Here is a 19356-nt window from a genome sequence, read left to right on the forward strand (position 1 = left end):
TTATTCCCTGAGGACACTCTGCCCAGCTGCCTCATCCCCATGGGGCCTGGGGGCAGCAGGGAGTCACCAGCTCTCGTGGACCCTCTCACCTATAAAACACACTGGGCCACCTGGGGACCTGTCACCCCTTCCCTGGGCAGTGGGTGGGTGCAAGTTGGCCTCACTCTGAGCCGTTCCCTGAGCTCTTGGGGGGATGCAGGTGTGGGGACGAAGCCCTGCTGGGGACCCGGAGCCACTCTGAGCTCCCACAGCCTTCCGCGGACAGCTGTGTCCCTCCAATGTCACTCGATGCCACAGGCGAGGCAGGGCGGGCCGGTCCCCAGCCTCCGTGGCCGGTCTCTCATTAACCCAGGGGCCTGAAGCCCACAGAGGCATTAGGAGTAGGGCCACCGGCCCAGGCTGACCGCTGCTTCCCACTGCAGTGGACACGGGGCCCCTGGATGGCCTTGAACTGTGGCTGGAACCATCTACCACGAAATGACCAGAGCACCACTTGGAAGGAGGGGTTGTGTCAGTCCAGTCTGTGATTCAGGTCAGAACTGGGAAGTGGGGCCTTCACCCAGGGGACCGGAGGCATCCACAGCTGGAACCCTGGCAGAGGGGCTTCCCGTCATCAGACACCATGGAAAGGTGCCGGTCACTTTGCCTGGGTTAGCTCCCGTCCGGAGAGGGAACTCTGCAGCACAGACCCCGAGGGTTTTGAAGGGTGTGTAGGAGTTCGCTGGGCAGCATATTCACTCCTTAGACCCCAGGGCTCCTCTATGCTCAGCTGCCCTGGGAAGACCAATTCCTCTCCTCCTGCTTCCCAGGAGGAAGGGATCCTTCGTTTTTGTTCAAGTGGAGACAGGAGCTCAGTGGCGGGGGACCTTGAGGTGACCTTAGAAGACCTGTGCCCGCTTGCCGCAGGTGAAGTCGGGCTGGCTCAGCGCATCCCACATGAGCAGCATCTCGTAGGGCAGGAAGCGGTGGACCAGCAGCAGCTCCCGGTAGAAGCAGGGGTCAAAGGAGGACAGGCGGGTGGACGGGGCTTGCACCCCAGCCGTGCGGATGCCGCTGTGCGAAGTGGGCTTCAGCCCCTCACGCTCCAGGCACATGCCCAGGAAGACGTCGTCAATGGGGAAGAGGTCCAGGGCGGGGGCAGCCCTGCGCAGGGCAGCAGCGGTGAAGCGAGACAGCAGGAAGCCACCTCCCCCGCAGTAAGGAGGGTAGCGCTCCTCCCGCGTCACCACCTGGGGCACGTAGTACTTGCTCCAGGAAACCCGGATGGGGCCCACGTTCTGGATCAGATGCCCCACGAAGAGGTGTTGGTCGGGGTCAAGGCCCTGCAGGTAGGTGACCATGTTGTCGGTGTGTGCAAAAACGTCATCGTCCCCGTTGAGCACGAAGCTGGCGTCGGTGCACCTTGTCTTTTGCCACTCGAGGAACAGCACCTGCAGAGCAGGAGGGGCGTGGGCTTGAGGGCTGGAGTCACTCAACAGGGCTAGCCTGTTACTGCCACTCTCTGGGGTGACCTGGGCCTCAGTTCCCAACTTTCCCCAGGCCTCATTATGGCACCTGCTTCGGGAGTTGGTGGAGCTTTGTAAAGAATCAAGATGTCCTGAAAATTGTGCCATTTATATTTATTGTGATTCCTTTTAACTCCACTTGGCTGAGCCCTATACTTACTCATGTGACTACTAGTTGACACCCACCTCTCCCACTGGTCTCTGGGCTCCCTCAGGGTGGGACAGTGTCTTTCCTTTCTACTCCATCTCCCCAGCACCCAATATGGGGCCAGCATGTCACTAGCGCTAGGTGCATGCTTGTCAAGGCAAAATTTATTGCACTTATGCTTTAAGAAATCCCAGCTACTTGGGAGGTTTGAGCAGAAGGATCTCAAGTTCAAGGCCAGCCTCTGAAACTTAGCGAGGCCCTAAGTGAGTTGGTGAGGCTCTGTCTCTAAACAAAATACAAAAAGGGCTGAGGATGTGGTTCAGCGTTAAGCACCCCAGGGTTCAATCCCTGGTGCCTCAAAATGTGACCTTAGGAGACAGGTGTGCTCCTCAATCCTGGTAAGGGAACAGACAGGGCATTGAGCAAGGTGACACTTGGAGTAAGAGCCACCAGAAGCCTTGGATCCAGGCCTGCGTGCCCCTGTGCTGTCTCCTAATGGTCCCCTAATGTGTCTCCACTTGGCTTTGCTCTTCCTGCTGCCCTGGGCTGGGTTCTTGTCCATCCAAATGTCCTCATTGAGCACCTACTATGTGCCAGGATTGAGACACAGACCCAGCCTCGTGGGGAGATAGAGCCAGCACAAATAAATGAGAGGGAGCCCCTGTCACTGCCAAGCTTAGCTGAGCACCAGCTGCCTGTTGAAGTGCCTTAAGGTTTTGTTGGTTTTGTGATGCTGGGGATAGAACCCAGGGCTTCAGTCATGCCAGGCAAGTGCTCTACCCCTGAGTGACATCCCATCCCAAGGTGCCTTACTAATACTGTCTCATGTAGTCCCCAGAGCGGCCCTCAGAGGTGGGCAGGTCTAATTCACATCCCATTTCCCAGGTCTGGAAAACAAAGGCACAGAGAGGCAAATGAAGCCCCCCAAGGCCAAACAGCAACCAAGAGGCAGAGGCTGGATTTGAACCAGTGTCATCCCAGCAGATCTCTGCAGGTCATCTTAATCCCTCTGCCCTTCCTCCCAGTCACCCAGGGGAGGAGCAGGTCACTAAAAGGACAGCGAGGTCAGAGGAGGGGCAGGAGAGGGATGAGGGGGAGTTTCTGGTCCCCTGTGCCCTGTGCCTGCGCCCGGTCGCGCCCACCTGCTTGAGCGTGAGGTTGAAGAAGGAGTCGTGGAAGTCCCACTGCAGGATGTCGCCGTGCGTCCTCGCCTCCAGCTCCAGCAGCCGGTTGACCTTGCGGGCCTCGTGCTGGTGGCCGGCGCTGCCCACGAGGAAGAGGCGCCGCAGCTGCGCGCCCCGCACCTGGCGCTCCTGTCCCCACGTGCGCCGCACCAGCTCCCGGCGCTCGTAGTTGCTGGGCGACGACTTGATGGCCAGGAGCAGGAACACGGGCTGCGCGCACTTGTCGGGTGATGCGTCCTGCAGCAGCGGGAAGCTGCGACAGTGGCGGTACAGCAGGAAGTCGCGCACGTGCCGCGGCTGCCCCGCAAAATCGGGGTGCGCGGCGGCGGAGGCGTTGGCGAGGCACGGGGCGGGGCGGGGACGCGCGGGCGGCGAGGGCCAGGGGAGGACCTCGGGGGTCCCCAGGGGCTTCTCGGGCAGCAGGCAGCTGGGCGGCGTGGACACGTGCAGGCTGAAGAGGACCAGGACGGCGAAGGTGGCCACGGCCAGGACCAGGCCCAGGTCGGGCCGCCGGGGGCGCGGACACCTCATCCTGGCCAGCCCGGCCCGGGGTCCCAGGAGCAGGCCGCCGAGGGCTCCTGTGGAGAAGGACGGCCTGGAGGGCTACCACCGCCAGGGACCCCCAGCCACCTGGTTTTTCCAGTCCCCCCCCAGGCTGATCCCGTCCAGAATATCTCACTCAGCCCCAGCCGGGTGCTCCCCATGTTCCTGCTTCAGAGAGCACCAAAGAGCCACCGGGGGAGGCGAGCCACCCTTTAGATCTTGTGGTGCTGGGGGCTGAGCCCCGGGCCTGGTGCATGAGGGAGGAGCGCTCCACCCACTGAGCCACATCCCAGCCGAAGCGCTTTATAACAGAGGAGGCCGCTGAGAGCCTTTCCTCCTCCCCACCAGGAAGCTTTGAGCTTCTGGTTACAACAGTCACCATTCGTCCGGTTTCTTTTTTACTTTCTCTTTCCTTTTCTTTCTTTTTTTTTTGGTACTGGGGCTTGAACCCAGAAATGCTTAACCACATCCCCAGCCCCCCCCTTTTTTTTAGTTGTAGATGGACAAAATACCTTTTTCAAATTATTATTTAGATGCAGGGCTGAGAATCGAACCCAGGGCCTCACACGTGCTAGGCAAGTGCTCTACCACTGAGCCACAACCCCAGCCCCCTTTTTATTTTTTATTTAGAGACAGGGTCTCACTGAGTTGCTTAGAGCCTCGATAAGTTGCTGAGGCTGGCTTTGAACTCACAATCCTCCTGCCTCAGCCTCCTGAGCTGCTGGGATTATAGGGGGGGGTGGGCACTGTGCCTGGCCATTCTTCCTGTTTTTGATGGTCCTCTAACCTGACCACAGGCCCTGGCTCTGCTTAGATCCTTCAAACACAGCAAGTCTCAAACAAAGCCACCTTCCCTGGCAACCTCCTACGGATGCCTCAAGACCCATCCCGAATGGCCCTTTCTCCAGCCAGCCCTCCTTGGTCCCTCTGTAAGGGTCCTGGTTCTCCCTTTTGTCTCTAGTCCTTCTCTCCCTCCCTGGCCGGGTCCTGATTTCCTGGCGGTGTCCATGTCTGGCTCCATCTTTCCCAGTATGGAGGCAGCTTGTGGCTTTGGCATCACCCAGAATGAGGCAGACACCCGGGGAGGAAGGGACTGCGTTTACTGAATTCACAGATAAAAAGTGAGTCCACTCAGTGTCTCTCTGGTGAACTTGTATGTAGCCTTCAAAACCCCGCTGTCATGATCCTTCCTCCTGTAAATTTCCCTCCACGCATCCGGGCAGAGCCCACCATCTCCCTTTCACATTCCTCCCCCAGGCCTCCCCGGGCACCTGCAAAACCCTTTTGTTGGGTGAGGTGGGTCTGTGCTGTTCTCCAGCCTTGACTTGAGGATCTACTTTCTGGTGGAGCATGACAGGACCAGATGAGACCCAGGCAGGACTTTTCTATTCAGCAAATACACACTGGCCCCAGGGAGACCCGGAGCCTGGCAGTCTCGGAGAGCACACTTTAGGGCCCAACTTCCGGGTTTGAAGTTAATGCTCTACACCCTGGCTGGGCCTCTCATTCCCTGGGCCTTGGGTCTCCTCGGATGTAGAGGGGACCTCCAAGCAGCCCCCAGCTCACAGGGTTGTGTGGCCACGAAGGGCACCAGCCACCTGCACATAGTGGCACTTGAGTGTTTGTTGAATGAACGTCTGAGCGTACTCACCTTGGACTGTCTTGGGGTGCCTGTGCTGAGCTGGGGTCTCTTCTGTCTCCCCAACGGCACCTGGAAGAGTACAGGGTGGTCAGAGGGTCCTGTCAGGCCTCTTTAACCCCAAGTAACCCCCCTCCCAGCTACAGGCTGGGAGCAAGGCAGAGAATAGCTTCCTGTTTCTATCTTGGGTAACAACTTAGCATGGAAACCGGGGACAGGGCTTCCCTTGCCGACCCACGAGGCCATTTCCCAACATGTTCCTCTCGGCCTGGCCAAGGTCTCCTGGGCCAGACAGACATGTGCAGCCCCCAAAACAGGGCTCAGATTCTCCACTGTGTGACCTTGGGAAAGCAGCTTGCTGTCTCTGAGCCTCAATAGAAATAAGAAGCATCAACCCTACTCAAAGTAACATGGACAGTTTCTCCTCCCACACACCGGGCGTGGTCCTGCCTCAGGACCTTTGGACAGTCTCTTCACTCTGTCTGGATTGCTCTTCCCCCACCCGCTAATCCCAAGCAGCTCAACTCCTTCCTGTCATTGCACAACTGTCACCTTCCCAGGAAGACCTTTGTGGGTGGGACATGCCCTCTCACTAACTATTCGGATCTGTATTCATCTTACTACTACTTTTTTCTCTAGCACTAGTCACCGCCTAAAATACATAATGAAACTTTTTAAAGGGTTTTTTTTCCTTGACCATTTCCCCACCATAACGTGTTTTCCCATTTTTATCCCCAGCCTCTACGTGCATAGTAGGTGCTCAATAAACGTGGGACTAATGAATGAAAGAACGTTGGGTCGCCACAGCCCCTGGAAAAGACCCCGATTCTCAGGATAATGCACCACATCTGTTCATGGCCTGGGCTCCTCTAGTACACCAGGAGCTGGGGACGCATGGGTGGATAGGCGTGGGGGACACATGGGTCCCGCTACTGTGGGGCCCACACCCTGGAGGGTGGCGAACAGCAAGTAACTAACTCAACCAAGGCCACGGGAGAGGAAGACTCGGGGGGGAGTAGAGAAGCAGCTCAGGCTTGGTTCCTGGCTGGGCACACACCGCGTCACTGCTGCAACCCACGACGGGTGGGGACTTCTCACCAGCCGCCAGGCGGTCAGCTCTGCAGTGGACACCTGCGCAGCTTCCTCTAACCCAGTTCTGTTCTGAGTCTCTCCCCCCAGGTGGCTCAGACCCCACAGGCCAAGGCTCTGCCCCAAGCTGGCGCCCCATGCCCAGCCCCAGCCCCAGCCCCAGGGGGTGTTCTCTGGGCTTCTGGCTGCAGTCGGGGTCCCGGCCCTTCCTGGGGTCTGGCCAGTTTGCTCGAGAGGCACCTGCCCACGTGGAGCCCTGACCCCAGACTGCCAGCCTCCGCCCTGTGGAAGATCCCGGGCCTGGCCTCGAACCTTCGTCGTCCTGCCTCAGCTTCCTGGAGTCGCTGTGAGGACAGGTGTGCACCTTGCCCAGCTCCAGCTCTTTTGCCAGGTGCGGCCGTGCACGCCGTCATCGCAGCCGTCCGGAGGCTGAGGCAGGAGGATCGCCAGCTCAAAGCCAGCCTCAGCAACAGCGAGGCCCTGAGCCACTCAGTGGGACCCTGTCTCTAAGGAAAAGACAAAATGGGGCTGGGGTCGGGGCTCGGCGGAGGAGCGCTGGCCTGGCCCGTGAGGCCTGGTTCGATCCTCGGCACCAAGTAAAAATGAAAATAGAAACAGAGCCACAGCGGAGCCTGGAGTCGAGCTCCCAAATCAAGACAGAGTCACACGTAAAACTGGGCACAGAAGGGACGGGACCAGGTGTGCACAGACCCCGGGGGTCCTGAGCGGCCACCACCCCAGGCTGAGCAGCTGCGGGAAGGTGGAGTGTGGCCAAGAGCCGAGGCAGCGGAGCAGGAGCAGAAACCCAGGTCCCCTGTGTCACCAGGGACGGCCTTGCCCCTGGTCTGCCAGAGAGGCTAATGGGGAACCCAGGGAGGACCATGTCCACCAAGGAACCCAAACAGAGGGAAGTGACACAGTGACCTGGCCATCCAACCAGCTCTGCCACAGGGCAGTCACCCAGAGGAAGGAGGGACAGCGGGGTCCTCCCTTCCCTGCGGGCTGGTCGGGGGTCAGAGGTCGTCCAAGTCCCTGCGCTCGGTGCTCTGATCCGAGACCCGCTTAGACCAGAGGAAGAGCCGACCCGGCGGGGGCTGCAGGGCCGCCTCCTCCTCCTCCTCCTCTTCCTCCTCCGCAGGCTGCAGCCGCAGGCTCCTTCCTTAGGGGGCAGAGGAGGCCGCTCCAGGGCTGGAGGTCGGACGGGTCTCAGTTCTCCGGGGGGTTCCAGAAGGAACCCCCCCCCCCCCCGATTTTGGAGCTGCAGGACTGAAGGGCCCCTTCAGGTTGCCACTCCCAGAACCCAGGGGACATGAACGCGCTGTCCTGGGGGGAGGGCAGGGTGTCCCGGAGGACGGGGATGGACAGGCTCCCGGTGCCAGGCACCCTGGGAAGGGCAGGAGCTCCCTGGGTGTGCCGTTCTCGGGAACCTCCACCCGTCCCCACCTGAAGCTCTGGAATCTGTCCCTCGGGGTTCCGGAGGCTCACCCCCAGGCAGGGCTGCCGAGACTCTTGCCCACGGCCCAACTCAAGCCTTAGCCCCTCTGCCCTGAGGTTGGGGGTAGGGATGAAGGTCCCCAGCTTCCTCATTCTGTCTGGGTGACCAGCCCCTACTTGAGAGGCTACCTCAGGGCTGCTGCCACCACTCACCTCATTAGCATACAAAGGCACACTCTCTGGGAGATTCCCTGGATTTTAGGAATTGTATTCTAGGGAATGGGAGAAAGACCAAATGTATTTCACAATATCCTAGGAGGAGATGGGGTCTTGAGCTGTTTGATTTTAAGGTCTGGTTGACATCTGGGCTGAGAGAGGAATGAAACGCAAGGAAAAGCCAGCATGGTGGCCACCTGGGAGGGAATAGCGGGTGCAAAGGCCCTGAGGTAGGAATGGGCTGAGCAGCTGAGGGCCCTTCAGGAAAGCTGGGCGCCAGCCCTGGGGGCTCAGCCTCTGGAAGATAGGTTCAGGAGATCCAAAAAGTCAAAGAGTTGAATGCTGAAGGAGATTTCAATTTCACAATGGAGACGGTCTCCCAGCCACATCCTGAGCCTCCACAGAAAGACCAAATCACCAAAGAGGAAATCAAATGAAGGAAGCTAGGGCATCTCCTAGATACCCCAGCAGCCAGGGGGCTCGGATGGTAGGGAAGAGGGTGAGTCATGAACCTAATTTTAGGGCATGAGATCCAGTGGGTAGAAATAGGACATTCAGGACTTTTGAGAAGTTTGTGGGGTGAGGCCCTGCCCCATCTGCAGCTTACAATGTAAGCCAATCTCTCTCTCTCTTTTTTGGGGGATCCTTAATCACTGAGCCACATCCCCGTCCTTTTTTATATTTTATTTAGAGACAGGGTCTCACCGAGTTGCTTAGGGCCTCACTAAATTGCTGAGGCTGGCTTTGAACTTTCGATCCTCCTGCCTCAGCCTCCCAAGCCGCTGGGATTACAGGTGGGCACCACTGCGCCTGGCTTAATTCTTAACAGAGTAACTTAGTCCCAAGGGACACCTGCCTGGGGACATTTGTGTGTGTGTGTGTGTGTGTGTGTATGCACGCACGCGCATGTGGTTTTAGGGATTGAACCCAGGAGGGCTCTACCATTGAGCTCCATCCCCAGCCCTTTTATATTTTTATTTTGAGACAGACCCTTGCTCAGTTGCCTAGGCTGGCCTTGAACTTGTGATTCTCCAGCTTCAGTCTCCCGAGTTGCATGGACAGCTGCATCCAACTGCATGGGGACATTTTCTTAAAAAAATCAATTAATTAAAAAAAGTTTGTTTGAGCCAGATCTCAGTATGTTGCCGGGCTGGTCTCAAACTTCTGGGCTCAAGGGATCCTTCTTGAGCCTCCAAGGCCTCAGTCTCAGCCTCCTGAGTCACGGGGACACAGGCACGCGCCACCACCTGGCCTGGCTTGGAGATATCTCAGTTGCCATGACTTGGGGGGCGGGCAGGGGCCTTCTGGGGACCTTCTGGCTAGAGACAGGGACATTGCGTAACATCCTGCACTATTATAGCCTGCTCCAGCACAACACCCACCCCAACTCCATACTTGACAGCTTGAGAAACTTCCATCAAAACCAACAGATCACCCAGAAGAGAGAATTCAAAGTGAGGGGCCAGGTGCACGGCTCAGGGGTCAGTACTGAGACCTTGGTTCCATCCCCAGCACCAGAAAAAACCTAAACCAAACCAAGACAACGACCACGACAAAGCCCCCAAACAGCAGCAGCCACAAAACCCCGGGGAGGGGGAGGGGCAGGAGGAAGGAAAAGGAGGGACAGTTCCGAAACTGGGGCTGGGCATCCAGGGGAAATGGAACCTTCGGGCACAGCTACTTGGCTTTAACGGATTCCATAAATGCCTATTGTAAAGGCTTAGAATGCCTTTATTTTCTTTTGATGCAGCCGAGGGTCAAACCCAGCGCCCGCCTCCCGTGTGCCCCCCCCCCCCCCCCCCCCGTGCCAGGCAAGCAGAGCCGAGCTGCAGCCCCCGCCCAGAACTTTTTGCTTAATCTTTGTTGGCGCCTCTTTTTCTCCTCCGGGTTGTTTTCTCTAACTGGAGGGATTCTGGGGGCTACCCTGGTAGATCCTGGCAGATCCCATCACAAAACTCACAGATCCCCATTCGCCCAGCAGGTGCGGCGGGCGCTGGGTCTGAGCGGGAGTGGGAGGGGCCGGGTTCTCCGTTCCCTTCCTGTCCCCTAGGGTCCCCTAGACGCCCATTAATGCAAACTGGATCCTGTTTTTCTCATTCACCAAGGCACCCACTGAACTCAGATCCCTTAAGACTTCACACCCGGAAGAATGGATCTTCCGATCCGGCCTGACTGGAGGGAGCAGGCACCTCCGGGCTCCTCTCAGTAGGAGGCTGGACCAGGGCACATTCGCGGGTTGGTCCAGGAACTCCCACTGGGCACCACACTGGGCTGTGCCCGGGCGGTACCCACCCATCCGCAGAGGTCTTGCAATCAGCGGGGTCGGACCCCACGGCTGCCCTGGGAGACACGGGGCGCGGGGTTGCCTGGGGGCCAGGGTCGGCTTCCTGGAGGAGGGGCACAGGGCTGGGTGTTGGTGGGCAGCCCCTCGAGGCCCGGGTTCCAGTCTGTGGTCCCCAAGATCCTGGGGCCAGCAGCCTTTCCTAGAAGCCCCTACCTCAGAACACACCCGAAGATCACTCCTTCGTTCCACAAGCACGTGCTGGGTGCTTGTCACCACCCTGGACGCCCCCCCCCCAGTCAGATGTGTGTGTACCTGGGGACCTTCCCGTACCCACCAAGCAAGCTGTGGATGCCCTGGGGGACGCCAGCTGGGGTCCTGTAAGTCAATCCAGTTCGGACAACCAGGTACCTGCAGTCCCGACAGATCCCACAGGTTGAGGCTCAGTCCCCAAGACTGTCCCCTCCCCCCACTTCCAGTGCCCACCATCAGCCCCAGGTGGGTTTCCAGGGTTTCTCACCCACTAGTTGGAAATCGGGGCTCCCAGACCCCTTCTTTGGGTCCCGTTAATTTGATGGAGTAGGCCACAGAGCTCACGGGGCAGCGGGGGTCGGGGGTGCAGAGACGGCGCAGCCCGAGGGGCCGGAGAAGGGGGCGGGCTTTCCCACCCTCCCAGGGCGGTTTTCCCCCCCCCCCCGGCCTCCTCGCACAGGTATGATTGGCAGCACCATCGGCCAATCAACTCCCCGCCAGCCCCCTCCCCTCCCTGGAGGCTGGGGTGGGGCCGACAGTCCCAGCCCTCTAATCCTGCTCCAGGTCTTTCTGGTGACCATTGTCCCTCCAGGAGCTACCCTGGGGCTGCGGCCAGCTGCCTCATTAGCATACAAGGCCCTGGGGCTGCAAAGATTCCTAAGGTGTTAGGAGGTGCGCCAGGAACCGGGATGAGCCCTAATCTGTGCTTCCAGCTAAACCCAGGACCCCACTGCAGGGAGGACACAACGTTCAAGGGAAACGCTGGGAAGCCGGGCCGTGGCTCCGCCTGTGAACCCAGCAGCTTGGGAGGCTGAAGCAGGAGGAGGTTAAACTCGAGGTCAGCCTCTGTAATTTAGCGAGGCCCTAAGCAACTCAGGGAGACCCTGTCTCTAAGCAAAATATAGGGGCTGGGGCTGGGGCTCAGCTGGCAGAGTGCTTGCCTTAGGTGCTCAAGGCCCTGGGTTCAACCCCCAGCACCACACACACAAAAAGTGAATAAAATATAAGAAGGGCTAAGGACGTGGCGCAGTGGTTAGGCACCCCTGAGTTCTATCCCCAGTACAAAAAAAGAGTGCCTGGGGAGACCCCAGGACCCCCCAGACCTCACCTGGCCCCCTTCCCAGCGGGAAAGAGAACTTGGCATCAGATTTTAACTCCATCCGGAAGCCGCCAGGTCCTGTTTGGCCCTCAGTTCACCCCGGGGGTTCCTAACCCAGAGATGGCGAGACCCCACCAGGTGTGTGTGTGGGGGGGAAAAAAGGGACAAGGCCCTTAGCTACCTTCAAGGGCTTGGCCCATTTCAGCTGCATGGTGGTGGCCTCAAAAACAGTCAGGTCATGGTCCTGGCTCCTTTGGTCCCCTCAGAAGCCCCCACTTACAGCTGGGGACACTGAGGGTCAGCATGGAGCAAGCTCAGAAGCCAGAACTCTGAGAGGGGCCTGCCCCCCACCCCCCACAACTGCCTTCCAGAGCCAGTCACAAGGAGCTGTGTCGTGGGTGACACCAAACATGGAGGGACAGAAAGCCTGGGGACACAGGGGCACCCACGCTGCACTGCCCACCCCCGCGTGGGCGGCCCGCGAACCTGTGGCACACACGAGCCCAAGTCTTACCTGACGCCCTGGCTGCCGGGCCGTGGAGCACCTACTGAGCACCTACTGTCCACTGGGTTCTGGGGCCACCCGCTCTGCCCTGTGACCTAGTAACCAGAGGCAGCTTTTATGAATGCTGTAGGGGGAAGAGGAAGCAGCAGGGGACCTGACTGAGCGGGCACCAGGGTGACTCCGAAGGACACTGCGGAACCACCCGGGCCGGGCCCTGGGGAAAGGTCACCCAAGGCAGAGGGCACAGTATGCGCAGAGCCCCGAGGTGGGCACAGGCCTAGGGTGCTGGAGGGGGACGTGGAGGAGACAGGAGGTTCCTGGACCAGCCTGGAGTCAGAAAGCAGAACCGGGCCGAGCGGGAAGAACCTCATGTTCCACGCGGGAGGCGACGGGGCTGCGGGGGGCCTGAGGCCTGAGCCACTCCATTTTGAAAGCTCCAGTTGGAAACCTGCAGTTCACCAGGCACAGCCCAGGGCCCCCAGTGTGGCTCGGAGAAGTCACTTCCCCTCACCCTGATAAACAGAGTCCAGCTGACCTCGCCTGATAAGAGGCAAAGGCAGAAGATCAGGGTGGGGACCACCAGACCAGATGTTGCTGTCCCCAGGGTGAATGATGTCACCGGAGAACCTCCTGTTCCACGGTGGTAGCCTGTAAGGATAGAAAGGGGGGTCAAAAGCCCCCAAATGTACTATAAATAACAGAGCCCAAGAGCCTGAGCAGGACCTGACATCCCGTCACTTGTCATCACACTGATCCTCTGTGTGACCCTCTCCACCCTCACACTCTGCCGCCTAGTCTGGACCCGGTGAGAGCCGCAACTTCTCCCAGCCACCCCCTCCTCAACCGGCCGCCCACTCCACCCCAGGAGAAGCCTGCCTCCGTTGTTCCCAGTGAGTGTGCGTCTGCTGGACTTGGAGCCTAAGGCTTGCGACTTTGGAGCTTAGCACACAGAGGGACCTTCTGTCGGGAGACTATCTTGATCAAGTGTTTGCAGAGCTTAGACTAATCTAGAAGGGTTTGCTGTGAGCGGGTCATGTTGATTGCAGTGCCCAGCCTCGGGGACTGCCATTTCCTTGGTTAAGAACCTGTGGAGGGGCTGGGGATTGTGGCTCAAGTGGCAGAGCGCCCGCCTAGCATGCGTGGGGCACTGGGTTCGATTCTCAGCACCACATAAAAATAAAAGATATTGTGTCCACCTAAAACTAAAAAAATAAATATTAAAAAAAAACAAACCTGTGGAGTGAAGTTGTATGGAGCGATTTGAGGAATAGAGCATTGACAAGGGCAGAAGCGCGTGGACATCCTTCCTCTCCTCCCCCTGGTGATAGGGAGCCATGGAGGGTGTGTGAGCAGGAGAGGAGACCTGTGGCCACCAAGGGGCAAGGGTAATCAGAGCAGGAGGAGAGGGCAGGGCGGCATCTAGGTAGAAGCGCTTGGGTCTGGGAAAAGGGGCAGGTTGGCGGGATACAAGTGGGCGGGCTCAGGAAGTGTTGGAACCTGGATGTGGGGGTGGATAAGAAAGCACGAGGGAACAGAACTGGAGAAGCCTCGAGTCTCTCACTCGGACGCAGAGATGCAGCGGAAACCCAGCCCGGGGCGGGAGACAGTAGGTGGACCAGCACAGCCCGAGGCCCTTCAGGCTTGCAAAGGACAGGCCTGGCCTGGGGAGCCCCAGGTGAGAGGAGGGGACTCACAGAGGACAAGGCCACAGCAGTGACATCCGGGATGACACTCCAGGACCCTTATCTGTCCCACATGACCAGACCAGTCAGCTTCCCCCAGGCTGTTTGTCTTCATGCACCAGTGCTGCTTTGCCCAGCTCAGAGTCTGCTTCCTTCAGCACACACAGAAAAGCTACTTCTATTCACTAGCCAAGACCCAGGAGCCTCCCCTGGGGGTGTGGCTGCTGAATGTGGTCATCTCAGCGCCCACAACCTCTGCCCTGCCCACCAGCTCCAGCCACACTGACTTCCTGAGCAACCTTTAAGCATCTAAGCTCCATGCTGCCCCAGGGCCTTTGCACGTGCTGCTGCTTCCACCTGGGACTCCTTTCCCTCTAGCCCCTGCCTACCCGGTTCTCTTTAATCTTCAAGTCATAGCTCAAATGTCACCTCAGCAAAGTTCTGACTTCTATGTAAACCACCCACCCCACACCTTCTCTGAACCATTTCAACCAGAAGTCACCGGAAGCTGACTTGCTGATCTTCTGTCGGTCTCCCAGCCAGCCTGGAGCCCCAGAGGGGACTGGGTGCTTCGTCCTCTATGGCTAGGTTCCTACCTAGCACGCACCAGGTCATTTTCTCTCGTCTCACTTCATCCTCACCCTCCCCTTCCACCAGTGTTCAGCCTCAGAAAATGGATAGATCTGTAGCTTGAGGGGACACACGTCATGTACAAGGTCCTGGGTTCCAGCCTCAGCATGAGGAAAAGAAGAACCTGGGCTGGGGTGTGCCTGGTGGTAAGAGCCTTGTGCAGGGAGACCCTGGGCTCCCTCCCAGCACCATAAAGAAAACAGCGGAAACAGCAATAATAATCCCCTGCAGCTGCAGAGGCTGAGAGAGGAGGATCCAGAGTTCAAAGTCCAGCCTCAGCAACTTAGCAAGGGCCTGAGCAACTCAGGAGACCCTGTCTCTAAATAAGAAATAAAAAGGGGCTGGGATGAGGCTCAGTGGTTAAGCTCCCCTGGGCTCAATCCCTGGACCCTCCCTCGGAAGAAAAAAGTCACCCCATGTTTACCAAAAACACAAACATAAAAGAAAACAGAAGAAACAAACCAAAAAGTGGGGGGGGGGGGTCCAGGTGGACCTGAAGGGCAGGTCCCGGCTCCAAATCTTCTGCAGGAAATGGGCAGCTCAGGGAGGCGGGTCCCGGGAGTGTGTCCTACAGGAGGCGCCCTGACCCCACCAGTCCTCAGCAGGTCCACGTCCAGGATGGCTGTGGCTCCCTAAGTCCGGGACGCTCCAGCGCCTTCTGTAAAGGTGCAGTGTTTGCATAGAAACTACGCACAAGGTCCTGTTGACTTTAGATGACCGCAGACTCGCTCCCCCCAGGGCAGGGAGGACACCCGAGGACGCAGCGTGGCCAGAGAATCACGGCCCCAAAGTCTGTCCGTGTTGAGTCGGGGCTGCCTGTGGGACCCCTGGGCACCTTCGTGCACACTATGTACCTGGGATGAAGAGAGACAGGCCCCTCGACAGTCCCCAGGCACCAGATGTTTGTGATCTCTAAATATTCATGAGGCGTTGTCCACGGAGCACTGAATATTCATGAGCCACTGAATATTAACAAGCCCCGAGATAACAGAAGTGCCAACCACCCAGCTGAATTCATTTTGGGAAACCACCCCCCCCCCCCGCCGCCGCCGCCGCCGCCGCCGCCGCTGTGGCAGCACAGCAGCCTCATGTCCTTTGCCATCAACCCAGGTGATGGCCATCCTGAGTGCTTGTCCTGGGTAGGTGTCGCTCCAGGCACTTCTGTCCCCCTCAACAGGAGGCCAAGTGACAGGAGGGGTTGAAGGTTGCACGGGAGGCAAGCCCCGCCTACTCCCACAGCCCAGGCCCCGCCCCCTCTGACCTATGCCCACCCTTGACCCCAAGGGCCCCCTGCCTGACCCCAACTTGGGGGCCTCCACCCCCTCATGACGCTTCCACTTTCCAGATGAGAAACTGAGTCTCAGAGTCCTGGAACCTTCTCCAAGCCTGTCCCACCTGCGCTTTACCCCAGCCCAACTCCAGCTTTGGGAGGGGAGTAGCCCAGCCCCAGCCCCAGCCCCAGCCCCAGCCCCAGCCCCAGCCCCAGCCCCAGCCCCAGCTCAGCCCCAGCCCCAGCCGATCTGTTTCCCTATCAGGAAGATTGGGTCCTGAAGTAGCCATGGTGGCCCCTGGCAGCCCACTGACCACCTGTGGGGCCCAGGACAGGTAGCTGGGTCTCCTGGACCCCGGAATCTTCCAGGGGGATGGTGGCAGCTGCTAGCCAGGTCCCAGCCGCAGCAGGTTGGAGCATTCTATCCATATCAGTGACAGCTTCTGCTCGTTCACCAGCCCTCGGCTGGGATTTGAATGGGGGCGTGGAACCTTCTGAGGACTTTCTCAGAATGTTCTGGAACATTCTCACACCAGTGAGGGGTCAAGGGTGACAGAAGCAATTAGAAGAACCCCCTTTGTGTGCACAAGGGCCACGCGCCAGCTCCGCATGGTGACCTTTCTCGTAAGGGACATGTCTGTGAAGGGCCACCAGGATGTTAATATCAACAGCAGCCACTGTTGTGACCTACATGAAGCCCTGACTCTTGGAACAAGTGCTGACCTCCTCCTGGGTGTCCCATAGCTGGGTCTAGGTTTGGGGGACTCAGCCCGGATAACAGAACAGCCCCCAGACTCATGGAACTCAGGTGCGCACTGGGGGGAGAAAGGCAGCACAGTCCTGGAGCTGGACTCCAGGGGGAAGCAACTCTTCCCGCCTCTGAAGGAGCCCCAGTGCCTCCCTCTGGGCCTTCCAGGGGGTCTTGGTGGACAAGATGGGCACAGAGAAGGTGCTCAACTGCCTGAGGTCACACAGCCCACAGAGACTGGGGCGGCTCCTGGCCTGTTGGTCCCGGCTTGCTCTACCCTTGAGGATGGGCATGGGCGAGCCCCTTTTTATGAAGAACGGGAGTCACTTTTACAAACAGAAAAGAAAGAAGAAAACTCCCAGTAAAGATAATTCCTTAGACAGGCTCACTGTAGCCAGAGCTGCTTCATAAAACCATGTGCTGCCCCAGGGCTCCATGTCGACTGTGCCCAGTGCTCTGGGCGAATACCTGGGCGTGGAAAGGGTGGGGGACATCACCCTTTAGACCTTGGCTTCCTGGTTTCCAGGTCAAGGCTCAAACCCCATCAAGGCAGTTGCCGTCACAGTGATTCATTTAGAGAGCTGTCGTCCCTCTCTGGGGAAACTGCCCGGGGGCCGGGGATGGATCCAGCGTGAGGCAACCCCAGCAGGGCTCACCTGGGCTCCCTGGCTAGGGCGGGGGACCTCCCCTTAGAAGGTGGGCTGGGCTTCCCAGCTTAACCCTTCCTGTGTCCCAGGGCAGATGGGGGACACTGATGTCTCATGGGCCCCACTTCTGGGGACTTCCTGGACCCCCACACCTTCAGGCTGGGCAGTGTCCTATGGTGCTGCAATAAGTCGTGCTACTATCACCAAAAGATAAATACCAAACCAACGGTCACAGAGCTGTGTGATCAAGATTAGAGCTCACGTGAGTGTCCACGTCTGGCCACCATCTGCCTGTCTACACCTGACCTCACAGGACGGCAGGGCTGGATTAGACCCTTTTGTATCGAGAGGGAAAATGAGGCACAGCACCATCAACTCATCTAGGGGAGGCTGGGTGGAGGCCGAGGCGGCCTCCCACCACCACCTGACGGCGTTTCCTTTAATTTGCTCTGTCGATAATGAGCTCCCCGTCACGGGAGGTGATCAAGCCACACCAGAATCCCACCAGGCAGAGATTGTTCTGGACCTCTCCCTGGCTCATGGGGTGGCCCCAGACAAGTCCCTTCCCTGCTCTGGACCTCAGAGGCTGGTGGCAAGAGGAGAAGTCACTTAGACTTTCCCAGTTCCTCTTGGGTCGACCCAGCTGTGCCTCTGAGCAGGCTTATGGGGGTTCTCTGAGCTCACAGGCTCCAAGGCCCCTTCTCCTGGTTCCCCAGAGCCAGAGCAACGGACAGAACCTGCCACACCTTGGGAGTGAGGGAGGGGAGAGGAAGGGCGTCGCAGCTGGGCAAACAGGACCTGCTCATCTAAGCCAGGTGGGGGCCCAGCTGTCCAACTGTCCAACTCAGGGGCCACACCTTCTCCTGTGGTGGTGGCCTTGGGAACTGCTAGGCATCAGGAAGGGCTGGCCGCCCAGGGCTGGCCCCAGAGCCCGCATTGAGGCAGCTCCCAGGGGACCTGAACCTCGGATCTGAACTACAGAGGAGGGTGTCCTCCCGCTGGGGGGGGGCGTGTCTCAGTTTCCACATCTAAAAATGTGGCCACACTCACAAAAAAAGCCTCTGAAGGGAAGTTGGTCAGAAGGGTGACCCCATAATTATTATTAGCATGATCATGTGACGGCTCATTGCCCCCTGAGCGGCCACAGTACTTTTCCACCCTCCTCCACAGGGCGCCGGCCAGGAGACCCACTTAACCCAGAGGGAAACTGAGGCTCACAGGCTTAAAGTCACGTGTCCAAGAGTCCCCCGTGGCCAGCAGGACACCCCACAATAGAGATTCCCTTCCTGGCTGAGCAGTCAGGCGCCCTCCTCAAATCCGGGTCACTGTCTCACCTCAAGGAGGAGAAACTGAGGCCAGGCGACCAGGGACAACTTTACCGAGCCACAGAGCAGTGGCTGGCAGAGCCGGGACCTGAAGGAACCCCGGGACACCTCACGTTCCCGAAGGTGGCCCAGCTCCCGAGCAGCCAGAAGAGGTCGGGGATCAACCGCGGTTCCCGCCAGAAACGACAAGCAGCGCCCTCAGGAGCTGGGGGACAGTTCCCGGACAGCCACCCTCAGAGGGCTAACAATCGCCACAACTGGAACAGCGACCGGGTGGACGCGGGCTGAGTGCCAGCCGCACCTCCGGGAGGGCCGCCCAGCCCTGGCAGGAGGCGGGAGCGGGGGTCCCCGGGGTTCGGGAGGCTTTCCTCCGCGGCCAAGGCCACAGGTGGCCTTAGAATCGCCGGGATCGATGCTGCCGATGGGCGGGGCCAGCCGAGTTCCTGCGACTCGGGGCTCCAGGACGTCGCCACATCTTCAGGGACTTGCTAGGGGCTCCCTGGGACCCTCCTTGCCTCCTCCCGGTGCCCACTCCCGGGAGGGCCAGGTCCTCAGGGTCCCTAACACTTACCCGCCAGGCGACCGTCCGGGCCCTGCCCTCCTCCCCTGGAGCGGAGAAGGGCTCTCACCTGGCGGAGCCCCCGCCTCCGGCCTCGCTCCTTCCCGCTGCTGCCTGCGAGCCGCGTCTCCGGGCCGCGCGGAGTCTCCGGGTGGCCCCGCCCCCGACACGCCCCCGACACGCCCCCGACACGCCCCTTCCCCCGCGGCCCGGGCCAGCGCCGGACGCTGGGGCCTCTCCGCTCCTCCCGCGCCCTGGAGCCCACCTGGGTCCTGCGCGGCCAGGGAGGTGGCTCCCCGCTGCTGGAGGTGGCCGCCGCGCCGCGCAGTCCCTTGGCTCAGGGCCCCGCGCAGCGCTGGCCCAACGTGTGCTCCATGAAGAAATGATGAGCTGGGAGGCAGGCTGGACCCAGGGCTCCAGGGTCTCTGCAGAGGGTTGGAAGCTTCCAGAAGCCCCAGAAACCTGTCCCTCGCACCTCCTCCCCCGGACTTCCGGAGGTTGCGGGCTTGACATTCAAAAAGGTTCTGGAAGTGGAAAGTCAGATTTGGGATGGGGGGGCTGGGTTTGGGGAGGATTCGAACCCTGTCCCCTGCTGCCTCG

General features: G+C 59.3%; 1 protein-coding gene across 2 annotated transcripts; it reads right to left on the reverse strand.

The window, feature by feature from the left end:
• Positions 1-17: 17 nt before the first annotated feature.
• B3gnt3 (UDP-GlcNAc:betaGal beta-1,3-N-acetylglucosaminyltransferase 3) lies at positions 18-18853 on the reverse strand. 2 transcript variants are annotated; one of them, XM_026390038.2, is made up of 4 exons: positions 18769-18853; positions 5032-5091; positions 2796-3440; positions 18-1430 (listed from the first exon to the last, which is right to left on the reverse strand). In XM_026390038.2, exons 3-4 carry the CDS (start codon positions 3366-3368, stop codon positions 879-881), a joined length of 1125 nt encoding a protein of 374 aa, XP_026245823.1. In that variant the 5' UTR covers positions 3369-3440; positions 5032-5091; positions 18769-18853; the 3' UTR covers positions 18-878. The 2 variants fall into 2 exon arrangements, with proteins under 2 accessions (XP_026245823.1, XP_026245824.1); XM_026390039.2 differs by having other exon boundaries at positions 2796-3415; positions 18769-18847.
• Between the last annotated feature and the right edge of the window lie 503 nt (positions 18854-19356).

This window comes from Urocitellus parryii, chromosome 3 (assembly GCF_045843805.1).
Source record: "Urocitellus parryii isolate mUroPar1 chromosome 3, mUroPar1.hap1, whole genome shotgun sequence".
Taxonomy (NCBI): Eukaryota; Metazoa; Chordata; class Mammalia; order Rodentia; family Sciuridae; genus Urocitellus; species Urocitellus parryii.

What these genes read in the sequence shown, in the direction of transcription:
- B3gnt3 (XM_026390038.2), bottom strand. Translation starts at nt 3,368, where the DNA reads ATGAGGTGTCCGCGCCCCCGGCGGCCCGACCTGGGCCTGGTCCTGGCC. An exon ending in TCAACCTCACGCTCAAGCAG is followed by an intron (nt 1,431 to 2,795) that starts GTGGGCGCGACC and finishes CCTGCTCTGCAG; the next exon opens with GTGCTGTTCCTCGAGTGGCA.